This window comes from Chlorocebus sabaeus, chromosome 16 (assembly GCF_047675955.1).
Source record: "Chlorocebus sabaeus isolate Y175 chromosome 16, mChlSab1.0.hap1, whole genome shotgun sequence".
Taxonomy (NCBI): Eukaryota; Metazoa; Chordata; class Mammalia; order Primates; family Cercopithecidae; genus Chlorocebus; species Chlorocebus sabaeus.
The window spans coordinates 53,330,212-53,349,608 of NC_132919.1; the positions used below are offsets into that span (position 1 = coordinate 53,330,212).

The 19,397-nt window shown below is 50.2% G+C and overlaps 1 protein-coding gene across 2 annotated transcripts in view; it reads left to right on the plus strand.

The window, feature by feature from the left end:
- The window catches only part of SDK2 (sidekick cell adhesion molecule 2), a 310,564-nt gene that overhangs the window by 152,844 nt on the left and 138,323 nt on the right, over window positions 1–19,397 (plus strand). For both annotated transcript variants that reach the window (XM_008011913.3, XM_008011914.3), the window contains exon 3: window positions 18,166–18,272. In XM_008011913.3, coding sequence (XP_008010104.1) covers window positions 18,166–18,272 — 107 coding nt within the window. The remainder of the gene's footprint in view (window positions 1–18,165; window positions 18,273–19,397) is intronic.

Here is a 19,397-nt window from a genome sequence, read left to right on the forward strand (position 1 = left end):
AGGCAGCTTGCCTAACGTCACACAGCAAGTGAAATACACAATCAAAAACCCTCCCTCCTTCTCCACCTGTGCCTGCCATCCCTTAGAGCAGGGCTCCTTGGGCAGAGCAAAGCCGAGTGGTTTGACTTGGGACGCCTTTGTGCTGTGCTTTAGTGGGGTGCCCTCCAGCCCTGCAAGCAGCGGGCCTGCCCCGGCTTCTTGATCACCCACTGTGAGTTTAGATAAAGTGTCAGGTACCAGGGGCACTCCAAGAACAGGCGGAGCTTGCAGCCTTGCTAGGGAAGTCAAGACAGGCCACCGAAAAAGTCAGGACGCAACCCCAGAGAGTAGAGAGGCTCTGAGAGAGGGCACAGGTCTCAAGCTCTGGTGCTCAGTAGCAGAGGAAGGCCGGGGTGGCGTTGTAAGAAGTCTGCTGTGAACTAGTCGAAACCAAGGCTACGTGGCAGGTTCTCATAGTGCTAAATCCACTCTTTGCCTAAAATTCTGTGTGTTTTGTCCTCTTTTGATTTTAAAAATGTCCTTTTTAAGAAAGAAAAGAAAATCTGCATGACAGATTTTTTTGCTTTTGTTGTTTCACTTTTTTGTTGGCCAAATTAAAGTCAGCTACTCTACCTAGGTTGAAATAGACATTGATGATATAGCGGAGGGCATAAGTATAGATATGGATCCCAGAGCGGAGAGCCTCAGCCACACCTGACGCCTTGCCACAGATACAGAGGGTCAATGCTGACCTTCAGGCAGGGCTGCCAACAGCAGACACTGCGGAGCAGACAGAGTGGCCTCTTTCCAGCATCCCTTGACCTACCAAGCATGTTATAAGGGAACGACCTGGAGACTATGGCTCATCCTCCAGCCTTATCAACATCCGGTAATCCCAGAACATCTGGTCTCAGGAAACCCAGAGCCTGGTGAAGCCCAGAGAGCAGGACTCAGCAGAACAGGAAGCTCTGGCCATCTGGGTGGTGCTTGGCAGGGTCCATGCCATCACAACTCACCTATTCCCTACCTGGACCCCCCCTCCGAGTTAAGGCTTCCAATCCCCTTACCCGCCTCCAACCTTAGTATTAATTAGCTTGACAAAGTCATTCCTCCCCAGAGATGACCAAGTCTTCATTCCCTTAAGATCCCTGGGATTTGGAGATGCTGAAAGGCCTCGTGTTTAACTCCTTCCCTCTCGCCTCCAGGGAAGTGACCACTATTGTCTTGGTGGGTAGGAACAGGAAATGAATGGACTCCAAGGAGAGCTGGGGAACAGTGTGTTTCTAAGCAGAGTGTGGCAGCAACAGTAACGCTTTCATCTAAACGCAAGCAACTGCTGGTACCGCAGCACATGGAGACAAGGGTATTGCTATTACTCTCGTTGTTGTCATTGTTACTGCTGATTTCCAGAGCCTAACACAGTGTCTGGCTCGTTGTAGGCACTCCAGTATGGGTAGAATGATTCATAACAGTGGGAAACTGCATAAGGACGCATTTTGTGACTGCTTACCAAATGTCAAGTGCCGTGCTAAGCACTTTGCCGTCAGTTCTGCTACTGTGTGATGGATACGTTTGTAGAAATCACCATGCTATGCCAAACTGCGCAATAAAAACCAAAGGGCTTATGGGGGAAATGGAGTGGGGGCAGCAACATGCAAAAACTTCGTTAGCGACACGTTAAAAAAGAAAGGAACTTAATGAAGACGATTGCACAATGTTACACATATGAATCGGTTAAGAAATGCATAATAACTACTATAATACTTATGACACTTTGCCTTGGAAAAGGCTCCCAGTTGGCTTGTGGAAGTGGGTGTCAGAAGGGGTGCGGCTTATGAGTTACTATGAAGTGGTAGAAGGAAGGTTGTCAGAAATTTAAAAAAAAAAAATTGTAAAAAGGTGTGGGTGAGTAACATTTGCAGTGAGCTGAGGACCCCAGAGCCATGTGCATTTTGTGCACAACTGTGCATCCCACCTCAGCTGGGTGCTGTTTTCTGTATTGACTCCTGCTTCTTGCAGACAAAACTGTGCATAGCAAATGCAAAATCCACAGATGCTCATATCGTTCTCTAATATATCAATCTCAGTGGAACAAATGTGTGTTTGAAAACAAGCCTTACAGCGAGCTGCCTGAACTTGTATTTTCTATAAGACAGCCATCTTGGCCGCACACAGTGGCTCACGCCTGTAATCCCAGCATTTTGGGAGGCCGGGGCGGGCGGATCACGAGGTCAGGAGATCAAGACCATCCTGGCTAACACGGTGAAACCGCGTCTCTACTGAAAATACAAAAATTAGCCGGGCGTGGTAGCGGGCGCCTGTAGTCCCAGCTACTGGGGAGGCTGAGGCAGGAGAATGGCGTGAACCCGGGAGGCAGAGCTTGCAGTGAGTCAAGATCGCGCCACTGCACTCCAGCCTGGGCGACAGAGCGAGGCTCCATCTCAAAAAAAAAAAAAGACAGCCATGCTTATTTTGCCCGTTATACAGATGGAGTGTCCGAGGTATCATGAGGTTCCATCCCTTGTCTGAGGTCACGTGCTTAGTGAGTGATAGAACTGGGACCAGAGTGAAGGGTTGTCTGAAGCCACAGCCAAGGTTCTTAAAGACTGTGAGTCTTTGAGGCTATGATCAGCCTTTTCACAGACTCTGGTCAAAGTCATCTCGCCGACGGGGAAACTGAGGACTGATGAGGCAGCACCCTGACGTCCGTCATCACCTAGACTCGTTTCCCATTTGAAGCCTTGATTCTGACCACCCATCTCCCTCACACCTGTGTCTCCATCTCATCAAAGAGCATCGTCGAGTTTGTGTGCAAGGACTCACCCTGGGAACACCATAAATGAATATTCTGATCAGCAGGTCTAGGGTAGGGCCTAAGATTCTGCATTTCTGACCCACTCCCAGGTGACGCTCCTGTGGCTGGTGCCCACACCTCGCTGTGAGCAGGAGGGCTGTGGAACGCCTTCTACCTCTTGCCCTGGCTCTCCCGCCCCATCTGTCAGTTCCCTGCTGGCTGAACCTGCTTCCCCAGCCAGTGGATCCCGTCATCACCATCTCAACCTCCCTCTTGTCAGTGTCTTCAGCCCCCTGGCATTGGGGTCCATCTGTCACAGCTTCCTGGAAGAGCCCCAGCCTTGGGTCAGCCCAGCTTTCAACCCACTTTGCTCCTTCCATAAGGCTACTGAGCCCTGCTGAAGAAAGCAAGCCACCTGTGTAGACAGCACCTGTACAAAGTCAAGGTACTGGCCGGGCGCAGTGGCTCACACCTGTAATCCCAGCACTTTGGGAGGCCAAAGCAGGTGGATCACCTGAAGTTAGGAGTTCGAGACCAGCCTGGCCAACATGGTGAAACCCCATCTCTACTAAAAATACAAAAATTAGCCGGGCGTGGTGGTGCATGCCTGTATTCCCAGCTACTCGGGAGGCTGAGGCATGAGAATTGCTTGTATCTGGGAGGCAAAGGTTGCAGTGAGCTGAGATCGTGGCATTGCACTCTAGCCTGGGCAACAGAGTGAGAGTCCATCTCAAAAAAAAAAAAAAAAAAAAAGCAAAAAGAACAAAGTCAAGCTACTGCCCTCGCCTGCGTCTTCCCGCAGTTTCCCCAGTCAGCTTACTCATCCTCCACAGCTGCTGTTTTGAACAGCCAGCCCACCGCCCCTCCCTTCACAGCTCCCTTCCCCGAGGAAGTAGGAGAATTATAAGGAATTCATTTCTCCCACTTCCTGCCACCCTGCCTCAGTTAACTCTGCCCCATCAGGCCTCTCCTTCTGCCAGGGACCGCACTCCACTGGGTACAGGACCCCAGACCCTCAGGAACTGGCTGCTGGCTCCATCACTTGTCCTCTCTTTCTGCCTCTCCTTTTTTTTTTTTTAGAGGCAGAGTCTCACTCTGTCACCCAGGCTGGAGTACAGTGATGCAATCATAGCTTACTGCAGCCTCCAACTCCTGGTCTCAAGCAATCGTCCTTCCTCAGCCTCCCAAGTAGCTGGGACTACAAGCACATGCCACTACGCCTGGCTAATTGTTTTGTGTTTTGGTAGAGATGGGTTCTTGCTATGTTGCCCAGGCTGGTCTCAAACTCTAGGACCCGAGCCCTCCCCCTGCCTTGGCTTCCCAAAGTGATGGGATTACAGGTGTGAGCCACTGCTCTCAGCCTCTACTTCTCCTAACTGTTCCCCACCCCCAATGTTTAACGTGCTCAAGTCTCACATCTTTAAAAACCAAAGTCCCTCCTACAGACCTCCCTCTGCCCCACATTCCCTTTCTTGCCAGGAACCACCTCCTCTTTTTAGCACACAACTTTGCATTCTCCACCTGTCCAGACCCCTCCTCTCCTTGCCAGCTGTGCCCACTGAAACCGCCACCCACCCCAGGCCATCAGGTGCCCCCTCGTGCTAGCACCAGTGACACCTTTCCACTGTCCCCTGGCCCCCCAGCACCATTGTACACAGTCATCCCCATCACCTCTCCCCAGTCTATGGCAAAGACCGAATTGGCTTCCAACCCTTTAGCCTTGACCAACTCCAGTTCCCTCTCCAGTCTGCAGTCAGAGTGACCTTTGTACACATGTAAACCTGCCTATTTTGCACCAGGGGTTGGCAAGCATTTTCTGGTCCAGGACAGACAGTGAATGTTTGAGGGTTCACAGGCCACACAGTTTATGGCAACCTTCAACTCTGCCTGTTCAGCAGGAGAGCAGCTGCAGATGCTGCGTCCACAAATGCGCATGGCTGTGTCCCAGTAAAACTATTTATGGATGCAGAAATTTGAATATCATATAATTTTCATCTGATATTAACATTACTCTTGATATTGTTACATTTTGCTAAAAATGTGTGAACTCTTTCTTCCTGGTACACCTATTGTAGAGGCTGTGACTGTAGATTTGACCCGTGACTGTAGTTTGCTAAGCTGTTTTATAGCCATGGTTAATACCCTCAACATATTTCCACTATCCTCAGGAAAAGGCCCAAACTCCTCAGCCCAGCCCACAAGGCCCGGTGGGGACTGGCCCAGCCATGAAGTCCAGCCTCCCCATTATCCCAGCCAGGCTCTTTCTCTGGCTAACACCACAGTCAATGTCTCAGGAATCTCTGTCTCTGACATCTACTTATCATGCCTGGCACTCTTCAACCATCCTTGCCTTCCCCTCAGGATCTGCACTGGACAGCATCTCCTCCTTCCATAGCCCCCTCAGCCTCCATCAGCACCTGCACTTACCTGAGCCTTCCTGCCCTCAGGAAGGAGATAAAGAGGCCCAGCTCCCACCTTTCCACACATGCACACCCTCCCAAGTCCCACCCATCTCTAAGTCACCCCACAGCTCAAGCCTCAGCTGTTATGGGTTTAATTGTGTCTCCTTCAAAAATATATGTTGATGTCCTAACCCCTAGTGCCTCAGAGTGTGACCTTATTTGGAAATAAGTTCACTGCAGAGCTAATTAGTTCAAGTGAGGTCATACTAGACTAGGTAGTCCCCAAATCCAATATGATGGGGTCCTTTTAAGAAGACAGGAGAGGCCAGGCACAATGGCTCGTGGCTATAATCCCGGCACTTTGGGAGGCCAAAAAAGGAGGATCATTTGAGCCCAGGAGTTCAAGACCAGCCTGGAAAACATAGCGAGATCTCATCTCTATTAAGAAAGAAAAGTGAGGGAGGAGAGAAACCCAGAGAAGAGAACACTAAGTGAAGGCAGAGGCAGAGATTGGAGTGATGTGACTGCAAGCCAAGGAACACCTGGGGTCCCCAGAGCCAAAGGAAGCAGGAAGGATTCTCTCTGGGAGCCTTCATGGGGGACATGGTGCTGCTGAGCTTGACTCAGACACCTGGCAACCAGGGCTATGGGAGAAGACATTTCTGTTGTTTTAAGGCACCCAGGCCATCGTGCTTTGTTACAGCAGCCCTGAGAAACGAATATGCCCCTGGATGCCCCAGTGTCCTGCTTACCCCAAACAAGTGAGGCCTCTCACATCAGGGAACCCCTTCACTGTGAGGGAAGAGGCTCCTCAGCCAGCACCACTGTGCATTCAGCAGGTCTTATTAGGAGGCTGCTTCTCCCAGTTTGAGAAGCCGTTGAGTCTCCCCTGCACACCTGGGAGGCTGGAGTGAGCCTGGAGAAGTGGATCCATGGGGCTGCTCTGGCTGCCCACCATGACTGGGCCACAGAGCCCCAGCCCCTTGGTTCCCTAAGGCCTGGTTTCCATGCAGCCTCTTTATCAGTTTGTTTTAATTTGGTTTCTTTCTGATCCACCTTGGCATGAAAAGAATCACAAAGAATTTTAGCCCGGTGCCAGGAGCCCGGGACAAAGGAGTCCTCCCCAACCCTGGGAGAGGGAGCTGGGTGGCGAAGCTTTCCTCCCCGAGCCGGAGGAGCAGGGAGCGGTGAGGAAATTCTAAAGCACAATTGTAATCCAGGTGAGAGGAGATGCTCCTCTCATTTTGCTTTTCTGTTTTCTTGTTTCTTAAAAAATATGTAAAATAACCACACCGCCTCCCCCAAATCTCAACATTTCTTTTTTCCCAGCCATTTAAATTGAAACCTGAGTTTTAACTCCTTATGCCCTGGACAAGGCTTGTCTTCTGCAGTTTTTCATTCCTTTCTGCTCCTAGTAATAAAACATTCTGTCTAGCTAGGTGCAGTGGCTCACGCCTATAATCCCAGCACTTTGGGAGGCTGAGGCAGGTGGATCACTTGAGGTCAGGAGTTCGAGACCAGCCTGGCCAACATGGTGAAACCCCAACTCTACTAAAAAACAAAAAATACATATACAATACAGACACACATACACACACACACACACACACACACACACAGATTAGCCAGGTGTGGTGGCACACATGTCTGTAGTCCCAGCTACTCAGGAGGCTGAGGCAGGAGAATTGCTTGAACCAGGGAGGTGGAGGCTGCAGTGAGCCAAGATCATGAGCAACAGGATGAGACTCCTGAGCAACGGGATGAGACTCCATCTCAAAAAAAAAAAAAAAAAAAAAAAAAAAACCAGTTCTGTCCTGTGTTGCTGTTCATGGTGCAGAGTTGTCCAAGGGTCTCCCTACTCTCCTCCCATCTATGCAGTGGCTCCCTCCCGGGTGGACTCAGACGCAGCTCCTGCATCAAGGCAAGGTCTGAGCAGCTCCCCAGAGGAATTTCTTTCTGGAGTGTGAAGCAAAAACAAGCAGAGAAGACCTACCCCAGAGCAGTCCTGAGGGTCCCAGGACAGGTCAGGAGGGCAGGTATAGGGCAGGAACATGGATGGGGTCACATGGCCCTGAAAGGGAATCTCACTTTGCTGCCTCCTAGCTAGGTAACTTTAGGCCACTTGCTCAACCTCTCTGAGCCCAGGTCCCCTGGCTGTAAAATGGGAAGAGGAGTCCCTTCCCCTCCAGTTGACCTGGAAATGAACCAGATAGTGTGTGTCAAGTGTTTGACTCACAACCCGATGCTGCTATTGTGGTTGTTATTCAGGAAGGGATCCCTGTTTATTTTCTCAAGCAATAGGAGTCCCGTCCACGCAGGAGGAGTAGCAGTCTTGAGCTCCCAGCCCTGTCCTGCCCTCATCTCACCTCACTGGCTCCCTCAGCTTTCTCCTCTGCTTTCTTATCCAGTCAGACCTCTGTGGGGACCGCTGGGCTGATGGATCACAGTTTAATGAAGTCCTTATCCTTGTGCATTGAGAGCAGTTAATTGACCCAGAAGGTCCCAAGGCCAACAGATGCCTTCCCCCAGCCACCACAAGCCAGGGCTGTCACCGTGATAGCAGCCCCCAGCTCAATAACACCGCCATCCTCTCATTGACCACAGGGCCAGGGGATCAATCAGAGCCTCACGGGCTCTTCTGGCAAAGCGGGGGAGGCTCGGTGGTGGCAGGCAGGCCCTGAGACATCTCCTCCCCTTATGAAGCAAACCACCCAGCACCAGGTGCTTGTGCAAGCCTCAGGCTGTGCCTCAGCTGAGCACCGCTTTCAGGTACATCTGTATCCAGCCCTGCTCAGCCCTACGAGGAACCAGAACCAATAGGAGAAAGACCCTTTTCCTCTTCCCCTTCCCCTTCTCTTTCCCCTTCCCCCTCTTCTTCTTCTTCCTTCTTCTTTCTTCCTTCTTCCTTCTTCTTCTTCTTCCATTTTTGAGATGGAGTCTTGCTGTGTCACGCAGGCCAGAGTACAGCGACGTGATCTTGGCTCACTGCAATCTCCACCTGCCTGGTTCAAGAGATTATCCTGCCTCAGCCTCTTGAGCAGCTAGGATTACAGGCACATGCCACCATGCCCCACTAATTTTTGTATTTGTAGTAGAGATGGGATTTCACCATGTTGGCCAGGCTGGTCTTGAATTCCTGACCACAGGTGATCCTCCTGCCTCAGCCTCCCAAAGTGCTGGGATTACAGGCATGAGCCACCACACCTGGCCTATCTCCCATATTCTATGGTCAGTGTATTAGTCGGGGTTCTGCAGAGAAGCAGAACCAATGGGAGAGAGACAGATGCATTAGGTTGATTATGGGACTTGGCCCATATGGTTGTGGAGGCCGGCCAAGAACACGAACTGCCGCCTGCAAGCTGGAGACCCAAGAAAGCCAGTGCTGTAATTCAGTCTGGGCCTAAAGACCTGGAAACCAAGAACCCATGGGTGTAAATCCTAGAGTCTGAAGGCCAGGAACCAGGAGACCCACGTCCAAGGGCAGGAGAAGACGGGCGTCTCCTCCCAAGACAGCACGTTCCACCTTCCTCCGCCTTTTTGTGCCATCCAAGCCCTCAGTGGATTGGATGGTTCCCTCCCGCGTTAGTGAGGGCTCTAGCTACGTCCTGCGAGGGGAGAGGGTTTTCATTGCTGTCTCTGTCCCCTGTCTTTTTGTCTCTCTCTCTCTTTGTCTCTGTCTCCCTGTCTCTCTCTTCTTTACTCCATCTGCTGATCCAAATACTGATCTCTTCTAGAAGCACCCTCACAGACACACCCAGACCATCCTTTACCAGCTGTCTGGGCAGGCATCCCTCGGCCCAGTCAAGTTGACACCTAAAAGTAACCGTCATGTCAGAGTCAGAGTTTCCTCCCTGTTCTGCCCGCTGCGGGTATCCCCCTCCACCCTGTGGTTCCCTAGAAGGCAGGGGGAACACCCTGTGCCTGAGTCTGCCCTCCTCCGAGGGACACAGAATCCTTCCCTATCCCAGTGTCTGTCCTCTGGGAGGGGACAAGTCCAGGACCCTCCCCTGCCTTCCAAGGATTCTGGAACCCCATGCTCAGCTCGCCTGGACTTGCCTGTCCTCTCCCAGTGCCTGTTCCAGAACCAATTCTGGATCTTCCCCCAACCCTTCCCCTCCTGAGGCCGCTGCCTCCCCTTCAAATGGCAGCCCCCTAGTCCCCAACTCTTGAAGGATGCCCCAAGAGCACAGCATCCTTCACCAAGCACCATCCACAGAACACGCTGTGCCTGTCACCGACTCTCACCGAAGATGTGGGAGGGGAATTACAGCACAGGACGGAAACCGCTTAAAATAGAAAAACAGACATTGCTGTTCCTGAGGTGCCCTGCCAGTCCTCACCGCAGGGTGCAGCTGACATCACCCTCCACAGCCAGCCTGCTGCCACTACCCGGCCTCTGGCCGAGTCCTACACAGTGAGAGGGCGTTACCTCTCTGTCTCTGTCCCCTGTCTTTCTTTGTCTCTTTCTCTGACTCTTTCTCTGTGTGTATCTCTCTCCGTCTCAGCCTCCCTGTCTCTCTCTTTCTCCCTAGATCTCTCTGTCTCTCTGACTCACTCTCGCACTCTCTCTCTCTCTCTCATTTTCACCCCCACTCACCCCCGGCAGATCCTTAGGGCGGCTACCAGAAGGGAAATTCAACATTACAGCCACTTGATCATACCGAACAATTGAGCTCTGTTTGCCTCAACCCCTTCCATGCCTGAGCCTCTCCTTCCACAGTCAAAAGACCCACTAAAGGGGCTGCCCAAGCCATCCAGCTCCTTCTTCCTGGGCCTCCAGTGTACTAGACTGGCCAGCACTTAGCAACAATTTTTGATAAACATGGCCCAGATCAAAGTTTAGGCCCTGCCCGGAAATACCTCTGCCTCTGAGTGAAGCAGGAGGCGGTAGACAGCCAAAGTGCCCTCTTCATACCCCAGGAATGAGAGACCCCAAGCCATCGGATACATATCCCGTTGAGGTTCATGCTGTCAATGTGCTAGACTGTCCTAGCATTCTAGGTACTTAGCTGTGTGGCCTGAGGTAAGTTACTTTATCTCTCTGGGCCCCATTTTTCTCATCTGTGAACCAAGGTTTATATTAGCACTGCCTCTGCAGTATTGTGAGGATCAGATGAGTGGATACGTTAAAGTCCTAGAGGGAGAGGAGCAGGAAAAAAATAACTATTGGGTACTAGGCTTAATACCTGGGTGATGATAAAGAAAATAAAACTTAGGTCAGGTATGGTGGCTCACGCTTGTAATCCCAGCCCTTTGCGAGGCCAAGGGAGCTGGATCACCTGAGGTCAGGAGTTCAAGATCAGCCTGGCCAACATGGAAAAACCCTGTCTTTACTAAAAAATACTAAAAATTAGCCAGGCATGGTGGCGGGTGCCTGTAATCCCAGCTACTTGGGAGGCTGAGGCAGGAGAATTGCTTGAACCCGGGAGACAGAGGTTGCAGTGAGCCAAGATTGCGCCATTGCACTCCAGCCTGGGCGACAGAGCAAGACTCTGTCTCAAAAATAAATAAATAAAAATAAAACCTTAAAAAATAAAATAAAATTACAGCAAGGTGATTAAAAAATATAAAGTCCTTAAAACAGTGACATTTATTATAATAATAATAGTTATTAGGTTAATTGTATAAGGGTATATTGTTATTATTTATTACCTGGTACCTGTCATTTGCCCTTTTGATCGCCCTGGACAGAGTTTTGCCTGATTTCCTGAAGAAACTTTGCTAAAGCAAACCCACAAATATAGAGTCAGTCCTTTTCTAGAAGGCCACAGTCCAGTGGCCGGGTCCTCGAGTACCACCTAAGTCAGTCTTCCTGCTGCAGGAACAGGCCCAGTGTGTGCTCACAGGTGTCTGAGGACACACACCAAACACACACACACACACGGACATGCACACGCTCAGCACTTGCTGCCTGTCCTACCTGCTGCCCAAAAGTCCATGGGGAGAGGGAAGGATATCTGGGTTCCCAAGCTCAGTGGCTCACTGCTGTCCCTGGAACCTGTGTTGGCCTCAGACATCTGGGGTGACACCTGCAGGCAGGAGGCACACAGGGTCCCCTGACCCCCAGCGGACATGGTGACCCACCTGCCTTCTCTACCTGAGCACAGTTCACTTGAGGAGAGGAGGCGTTGTCTGAACATGTGTGTGCAGTCATGTATGAGTTTGCAGGGAGGTGGATTGCATGAGTTTGCATGTGTGTGCATAGCACGGCATGCATGAATGTGCATTGTACCGTGGGTGGGTATGCATGAGTGTGCTCCATGTATGTGCACAAGTGTGCACATGTGCACTCACACACACTCCCTTCCTCCACGGGAGCATCACCGTGTGCATCTCCAGGCGTCTGATTTATTAACGAGGACAACACAAGGAGAGTGTGCCTATTATTTCTGGTGTCCGCATCAGCTCCTGACAGCTTCGTGGAATTGAAATATCTTATTTAATATGAGTAAGAATCATTTTAAATATCAACTGTGACACTCAAGGACTCGAACCAAAAAGGGCATCGTGTGTTTCCTCGTGTGCCGCAGACGATGCCACATTTGTTAGGCAGTTATTTTCCCCCTGCTCCTCTCTTGTCTCTAAAAATCCAATTATCTGTCCTGGTTCTTCCTCCCACTATTGTCTTGCACCCTCCACCCTGAGCTCATCTCTTCATCTTCGAAGAGTGGACTGAGCCACAGGGTCCTGCCAGATTAAAATCAGGACAATCTGTGATGGGGATGACGAGAATGGGTGTGGATTCTTGGCATATCTTCCTTCACTGCCCTGTTTCTGCCCCCAGCCCCAAGCCCAGCCCCTGAGGTGCTCTCTCCACCGCCTGCTCCTTTTGACCATTGAACTGGGAGAAAGCAAATCTTCCTCCACCCAGAAGATTCCTCAATACTCTGCAGCTGTCAAAAAGCCCAAGGAAGCTCCATGCACAGCTATGGCAAGATTTTTGATACATTGTCACTTGCACAAAGCAAGGAGCAGAACAGTGCGTACAGGAGCCATGTCTCCTGTTTATAATGGGAAGAGATTCTAAATGCGTATTTGCTTGCATTTGCATAAAAAAGTTCTGAAAAGATAGGAAACTAATGACAGTCATTTCCTACCTGTGTGTGTTGGGGATCAGGATGACAGGGCAGCTGGGGGACAAGGGTGGGAGAGCTGTTTTGCTGTGTGCTTTTTCTTTTCTTTGAATTTTGAATTGTGAATATATTTCCTATAATAAGTAAATAAAGAGCGGTCCTTTGAAAGGACCTAGGGCTGGGTGAATCCAGGTGTGCACTAGCTCACAGAGGCCACACCCCTGCAGCTCTTCCTCATTGAACAGAAAGTGAGGTTGCAGGTCACCCAGCCACAGTCACCGTTCCTCATCCCTCGAGGAGACAGATTCCTGCTCTTCCACCTCAAGGAGGCACATGGAGGTGACTGGGAGGTTGGGGGTCAGAAGTCGAGGAATGTGCCCGGCAGGGGACTCCATGCTCCCCTAGTGCTTGGCTGAAGCCCCTAGAGGATCCCCACACTAGGGGGAAGACCCTGCCTCACCCTCTTAGTCCTCCTCTCTGAGCCTCCCCGCCAATGGCTCTTACATTTACCCCCTCACTTGGGAAGCATTTGTATCCACGGCCTCTCTGGATGCTCACATCAAAGTTGGCCATCATTATTCCCACTTTACAGATAGGGAAACTGAGGCTTGCAAGGTCCCATAACTTGCCTGGGCCACACATCTAAGAAAGAACAGAAGTGAAAGTCAAGTGTAAGTCCCCCTGATGTGGAAGTCCTGGTGCCTTCTCCAACACTGCACTGCCTCTTGAGTGGACCAGGTGTGGACCCTTCAGCTCCGGCCCTGCTGCTCCTCCAGGAGCCATTTCATCCATCCCCCGCCCCCGGGGGTGACCTGGATGGGGCTGGACTCAGCCAGTTTCATGCTGGGCTGGCAGCTACGGGTGAGTAGGGCAGGCAGAGCTGCGGGCTGAGTGTGTCTTGGTGGCCCAGGAGGGAGCGCGATGGGGATAATGAGTGCTGTTACTGTCATTATCGGAGATGCTTGCAGTGCGCTGGACTCGCAAACCGAGAAGCTGGCCAAATGCCTCTTCCACCCGCCTGGGAGGCAGGGAGACGAGAGCTGCAATTTGGGTGGAGTGAAGTGGGTTTCCCTGGTAGGAAAGGCAGTGGGCGGAACTGTTACTTTAAATAATGTTGCCTACAAGCCAGAAATAGGTCTCCCAGGCAGGGAGCACCAAAGAGACAGCCCAAAGAGACGGAGGCGGAGGAGTGGGGGAGAGGCTGCACCCGCGCTACCGGGGCAGGGAGTACCTGCCCTCACCCGCAGAGGGGGACAGAGAGCAGCCTGGGGGAGGGGACGGGCCAGCAGCCCACGGGCCTTCCTCGTGGCCCTAATTAGGCCGTAACTGGGACCTGGGGGTTCCTGGCTGAAGCAAATGGACCTAGTCCTCGATACTTGGAAGGCTGAGGCAGGAGGATCGCTTAAGCCCAGGAGTTTGAAGTTACAGTGAGCTAGGATCTCGCCATTGCACTGCAGCCTGGGTGACAAAATGAGACCCTGTCTCTAAAAAATAAAAATAATAAAATAAAAAAGAAGTGGGCTTTTATTAAAGTTTAAATTTCACCACGCTTCACTGACATCAGCAAACAAATCCAGATCCAATGAGCCCCTGGTGCCTTTTTTATAATGTGTGCTTAAATTATGTGCACAACGTGCATCTTTTTATTTTTAAAATAAAAGCAATATATGCATACGATAAAGAAAAGTCTGATGGCATAGAAAGACATAAAATCAAAAAATAGAAGTTTCCTCCCTCCTCATCCCGGATAACTCTCCCAAAAGGGAGATAACACATTCTGGAGTATCCATCTTGAAAAAATTTTATGCCTATCCCAGTGTGTTTGTGTAGTTATAAGTGTTGTGTGTTTGTGCTTGTGTATTTGTATACATACATACTCAGAAATATGTATATATACTATTTCAATTTACCCAAATGGCATTATAGCAAATAGCATCATGTCGTCACACTTTTCTATACTTTTTCTTGCATTTTTGCAACAAACTTAAATTATTATTATTGTTATTATTATTATTATTATTTTGAGATGGAGTCGTCGTCGCCCAGGCTGGAGTGCAGTGGTGCAATCTCAGCTCACTGCAACCTCCGCCTCCTGGGTTCAAGCGATTCTCCTGCCTCAACATCCCAAATAGCTGGGACTACAGGCATTCACCACCACACCTGGTTTTTGTATAGTTAGTAGAAACAGGGTTTCGCCATGCTGGCCATGCTGGTCTTGAACTCCAAGTGATCTGCCCATCTCCACCTCCCAAAGTGCAGGGATTTTTATTAGACCAGCGTGTATGATGTCAAACATTAAGGGCTTGGTAGCCTGTATAATGAAGAGCAACTGATAAGAATATATTATCATTCTTGTCCCTAACAGTCAACTATGAGATTATTTAACATGCTATCGCGTGCTTTTATTCACAAACCTTCCCCTCCTCCCCAGCTCTTTCTTTCCATCCTCTGTATGTCTTGGACACCTTCCTACCTCATCTCATACACGTGTTCATTCTGTGGCTGCCACATCATTTATTGATCCAATTCCATTTTGATGGACATTTAGTTTGCTTGTAGCTTTTGTTTGTTTGTCTCTGCGATGGCAAGCAAATGCTACGGTGAACATCCTTGCACGTATTTTTTTTGTCACATAGTTGCTAGTGTATCTAAAAGGCCAACTCGCCGGGCTGGGAGCGGTGGCTCACACCTGTAATCCCAACACTTTGAGAGGCGGAGGTGGGTGGATCACCTGAGGTCAGGAGTTCTAGACCAGCCTGGCCAACATGGTAAAACCCCATCTCTACTAAAAATACAAAAATTAGCCGCGTGTGGTGGCAGGTGCCTATAATCCCAGCTACTAGGGAGGCTGAGGCAGGAGAATTGCTTGAACCTGGTGGGTGGAGGCTGCAGTGAGCCAAGTTCACGCCATTGCACTTCAGCCAGGCAAAAAAAACGAGACTCTGTCTTAAATAAATAAATAAATAAATAAATAAATAAATAAATGGCGAGCTCCTAGGAGCACAACCTCTGAGTCAAAGAGCTGGCATATTCTAATTTTCACAGACTTTTTCCCAAAGGCTGGGCCAATTTCCAGTACCACCAACAGTCCTGTGGGTATACCTTCCCCTCCTCCCCACTCCTGCCAACCCTGGGTTTGACCACACCTGAAATCTTGGACGATCTGGTAGGCAAACATGGTCTTGTCGTCTTGAGTTGAATTTCTTTCACTATGAAGGAAGTCGAGCATCTTTTCATGAGTTTATCAGCCATTTCTGTTTCTTTTCCTCTCTCTGGTGCTTTTTAATAACATCTGATTCCATTTCCAAAGGCAGAGAGCTTTTCCAGCCCATCTCTTCTTCCACCTCCCCTCTAGGGTCACCCCATCACTTTAGAGACCCAGACAGTTCCCCCACAGTGGCCTCCCCTCACCTCAGGAGAGATGGGAAGCTAGCAGGAGAGAGGGCTGAGGGTGGATTTGAAGATGAGGTGAAAGGAGGAAGAGAGATTTGCCAGAGCTTGGGCACTGTTGTCTGCCCGCCATCACGCTGCGCACAGTAGCAAGAGACAGATAAGAGCTGCAGCCGGTGACAGAGATAAGGGGCTTGGACAGCCAGAAGGTTCTGGAAAATGCTGCAGAGCCAGAGCGAACTTGGCACGTGGCCAGTTGTGAGTCAGGCCTGCACGGACCCAGGATGGAGGGTGGGGCCCTTGGGATGTGAGCTCAGCTTCACAGCCAGGCTTGGAGTCTGAAAGACTCCATGGGACTTTGCCTCTTACAGTGTGTGAAACTTACAGGTTACTGACAAGATGTTTCTGAGCCTCAACTTCTCCACCTCTAGAAGGAAGGTGCTATTAGGGTTAGTGTGGAGATTAAGTCATAGGCTCTCACATGCTGACCGATGACAGTTTGCAACTGCCCTCATAAAAGTCAGGCTAGGGTAGTGGGCTTTGTGTAAAATTTAAGTTTAAAAATTTGTTAAAAATTGGCTGGGTGTGGTAGCCCATGCCTGTAATCCTAGCACTTTGGGAGGCAGAGGGGGGAGGCTCACTTGAGCCCAGGAATTCAAGATCAGCCTGAGAAACATAGAAGACCCCCATCTCTTTTTTTTAAAAGCTTTTTTTAATATAAAGGAGGAAAAAAGTTTTTAAAATGGCTTTATGCTGAGATGAGGGGTTTTTTGTCATCTCAGAAATGTCCTCTTTAAACTAAATGCTGACCATTTCTGTTGATTTTTCTCTTCCTGGCACTTTTTAAATGTTTTTGTTGTTGTTGCCTGATTATTTGTCTGTTTGCCTTCTGGTTGGTTTGTTTTAATAATCTTGGCAAAGCAAGAAGTTCACCGTCTCATGTTGGTCTCACTTTTTTAAGTGTTACTGGTTCATGATATTCAATAGGCTGGGAACTGCTGTGTGAAATGAAGAAATGTATGATAAGTACTTAATACAGTGTCTGATGCAGAGATGGTGCTCTGGAAGGGGTGGTGGTTGTTTCATTCTTGGGAAGATGATGATGATGACAGGCCCTAGCCAGATCTCATCTATTAATAAAACAAAACTGGCATCTCCTGAGAATAAGGCTGCTGCATCCCAGGGTTGGCACACCTAGAGATACCCTAGAGGCAGGCGTCAAGGAACTTGTCCACCAGGGCAGCTGGGAAAACCCTAGAATACCCACGAATTGGGGAGAGACATCCTAGGACATCCCTTCTTCCTCTGAGGGTCCTGTGGGACCATTGCCTAGGGATGGTGAAGGTGACCACCAAGGGTGAACCAGGGGAACTAGCCCCTGGTCCCCAGTCCCCTCCATCCATTCCTGTCCCACTGTCAGAAGCTCCTCTCACTGATCTGCCTCCTCTTTGCCTCTCAGCCAGGTGAGTGCACATACATCTGCTCCCAACTGCCTGCCCGCCAATGCCAGAGTCTGCTGCTCTGTGGGTAACAAGTGTTTCTGGAGCGGGCTTTCAAGGGGCCAGCCTGGAGTCCCACATCCTGTCCCCAGAGCCCACAGAACACTGGCCTGTCTTGTTCAGAAGGCTCTGCCCAACCCCACCAGCCCAAAAGCAGCAGTGGAGCTATATTATTAGTCCGTTTTCATGCTGCTGATAAAGACATACCTGAGACTGGGCAATTTACAAAAGAAAGAGTTTAATGGACTCACAGTTCCATGTGGCTGGGGAGCCCTTACAATCATGGCAGAAGGCAAGGAGGAGCAAGTCACATCTTACATGGATGGCAGCAGGCAAAGAGAGAGGACTGGTGCGGGGAAGCTCCCCCTTATAAAACCATCAGATCATGAGACTTATTCACTATCACGAGAACAACATGGAAAGACCCACTCCCATGATTCAATTATCTCCCACCGGGTTCCTCCCACAACACTTGGGAATTATGGGAGCTACAAGATGAGATTTGGGTGGGGACACAGAGCCAAACCGTATCAGGGGCTGTTTGTAATTTTAAGGAAGGAATGATACTGAGCATTTGGGAAAACATGTAAATTTCCCTGTCTCTGTCACCTCCATCCATTTCAACTAATATTTATAGCACAGTCCTGTGCAAGGACAAAAAAAAAAAAATGCCCCCACCTTTCTCAGTCATGTGAGTCACAGGTGAGGGAGAGAAGCTGCTTCCAACAGAGCTGACACAGCCCTAGGGTCAGGGTCAAGGATTTGGGTGCAGCACCTTCTGTGCTTGGAGAATTGCAGGCTAATTCCCAGGCAACTGAGTAAAGGCCTCATTGGCTTTAGGAGGAACGCTCCTATTTATTGATAAAGACCTTTGTGTGATCCTATGACATGGCCAGAGAGTCAAGAGTTCCCTGGTACTCTTATTCCAAAAGAGGGTGACCTGGCAACCTCTGACCTCTGAGCCCAGTCTGACCTCTGTACCCCTGCAGCTGCCTGACTTGCTCACTGGCTGTCTCATCTGTCCGTAGATACATGATCACCAGCCTGGACCGCACCCACGCTGGCTTCTACCGTTGCATCGTGCGGAACCGAATGGGCGCCCTGCTACAGCGGCAAACCGAGGTCCAGGTGGCCTGTGAGTACAATGGGGACCCGGGGGCAGGAGGGAACTGTGCTTCCAGGGTGGCACCCACCAGCCACATCCTGGGCAGAGCCAGATCCCATCATGGCCATCAATACCCAGAGTGCCCACAGTGCCCCTTCCAGCCAGCGACCTCATTTTACGGTTGGTAGAACCAAGGCTCAGAGAGGTAGCAGGCCCCGTCCAAGGTCATGCAACTGTAAGTATCATGCAAATCTGCTGACCCTGGTGACCCCACAACATGTCCTGAGAGCCAAGAGCTCCCTGGTGCTTTTCATTCATTTTAGACAAGGGTGGCTGCGTCTGTGTCCTTTAAATGGGACCAGCTGATTTGTGTTTCAAAAAAGGGCCTTGCACCTGCTTCAAGTGTCTCCTCTGTCGTCCACCTCACACCTGGGAAGGGGCATCTTCAGAATGGCCACTCTGAGCCTCTCCAGCTACAGCCCTCTTCTCAGCAGACTTCCCAGGGAATCCATGACTTTTATTTTGTTTTTGTTTTTGTTTCGAGATGGAGTCTCGCTCTGTCATCCAGACTGGAGTGCAGTGGTGCAATCTTGGCTCACTGCAACCTCCGCTTCCAGGTTCAAGCGATTCTCCTGCTTCAGCCTCCCAAGTAGCTGGGATTACAGGCATGTGCCACCACAGCCAGCTAATTATTTGTATTTTTGGTAGAGATAGGATTTCACCATGTTGGCCAGGCTGGTCTCCAACTCCTGACCTCAAGTGATCTGCCCACCTCAGCCTCCCAAAGTGCTAAGATTACAGGTGTGAGCCACCATGCCCAGTATGACTTTTATTTTCCATCCTCCAACTTGCTCAATCCTTCCGTGATAACAGCCTGGGGGTCCCTGTGATCTTCCAGGGGTGCTGGGAGGTACCTCATGGTGAGTGCTGAAACTTCAAGAGGAAGGGGAGAGTGAGGAATGAATCAGGGTTCACAGAAAGGCTGGGGGGCAGAGAAAGAAGTGGGAGGCCCTCACCAAGCCTTTGTGCGTAATGGCCTTCTCCCCAGTGCCGCCAATTCTAGAGGATCTCCCTCCGATGAGGAAGGGAAGACAGCTTCAGAAGATCCCCAGGGCATCTCAGGGGCCAGGGTCCTAGAGCACCAACCAACACTCT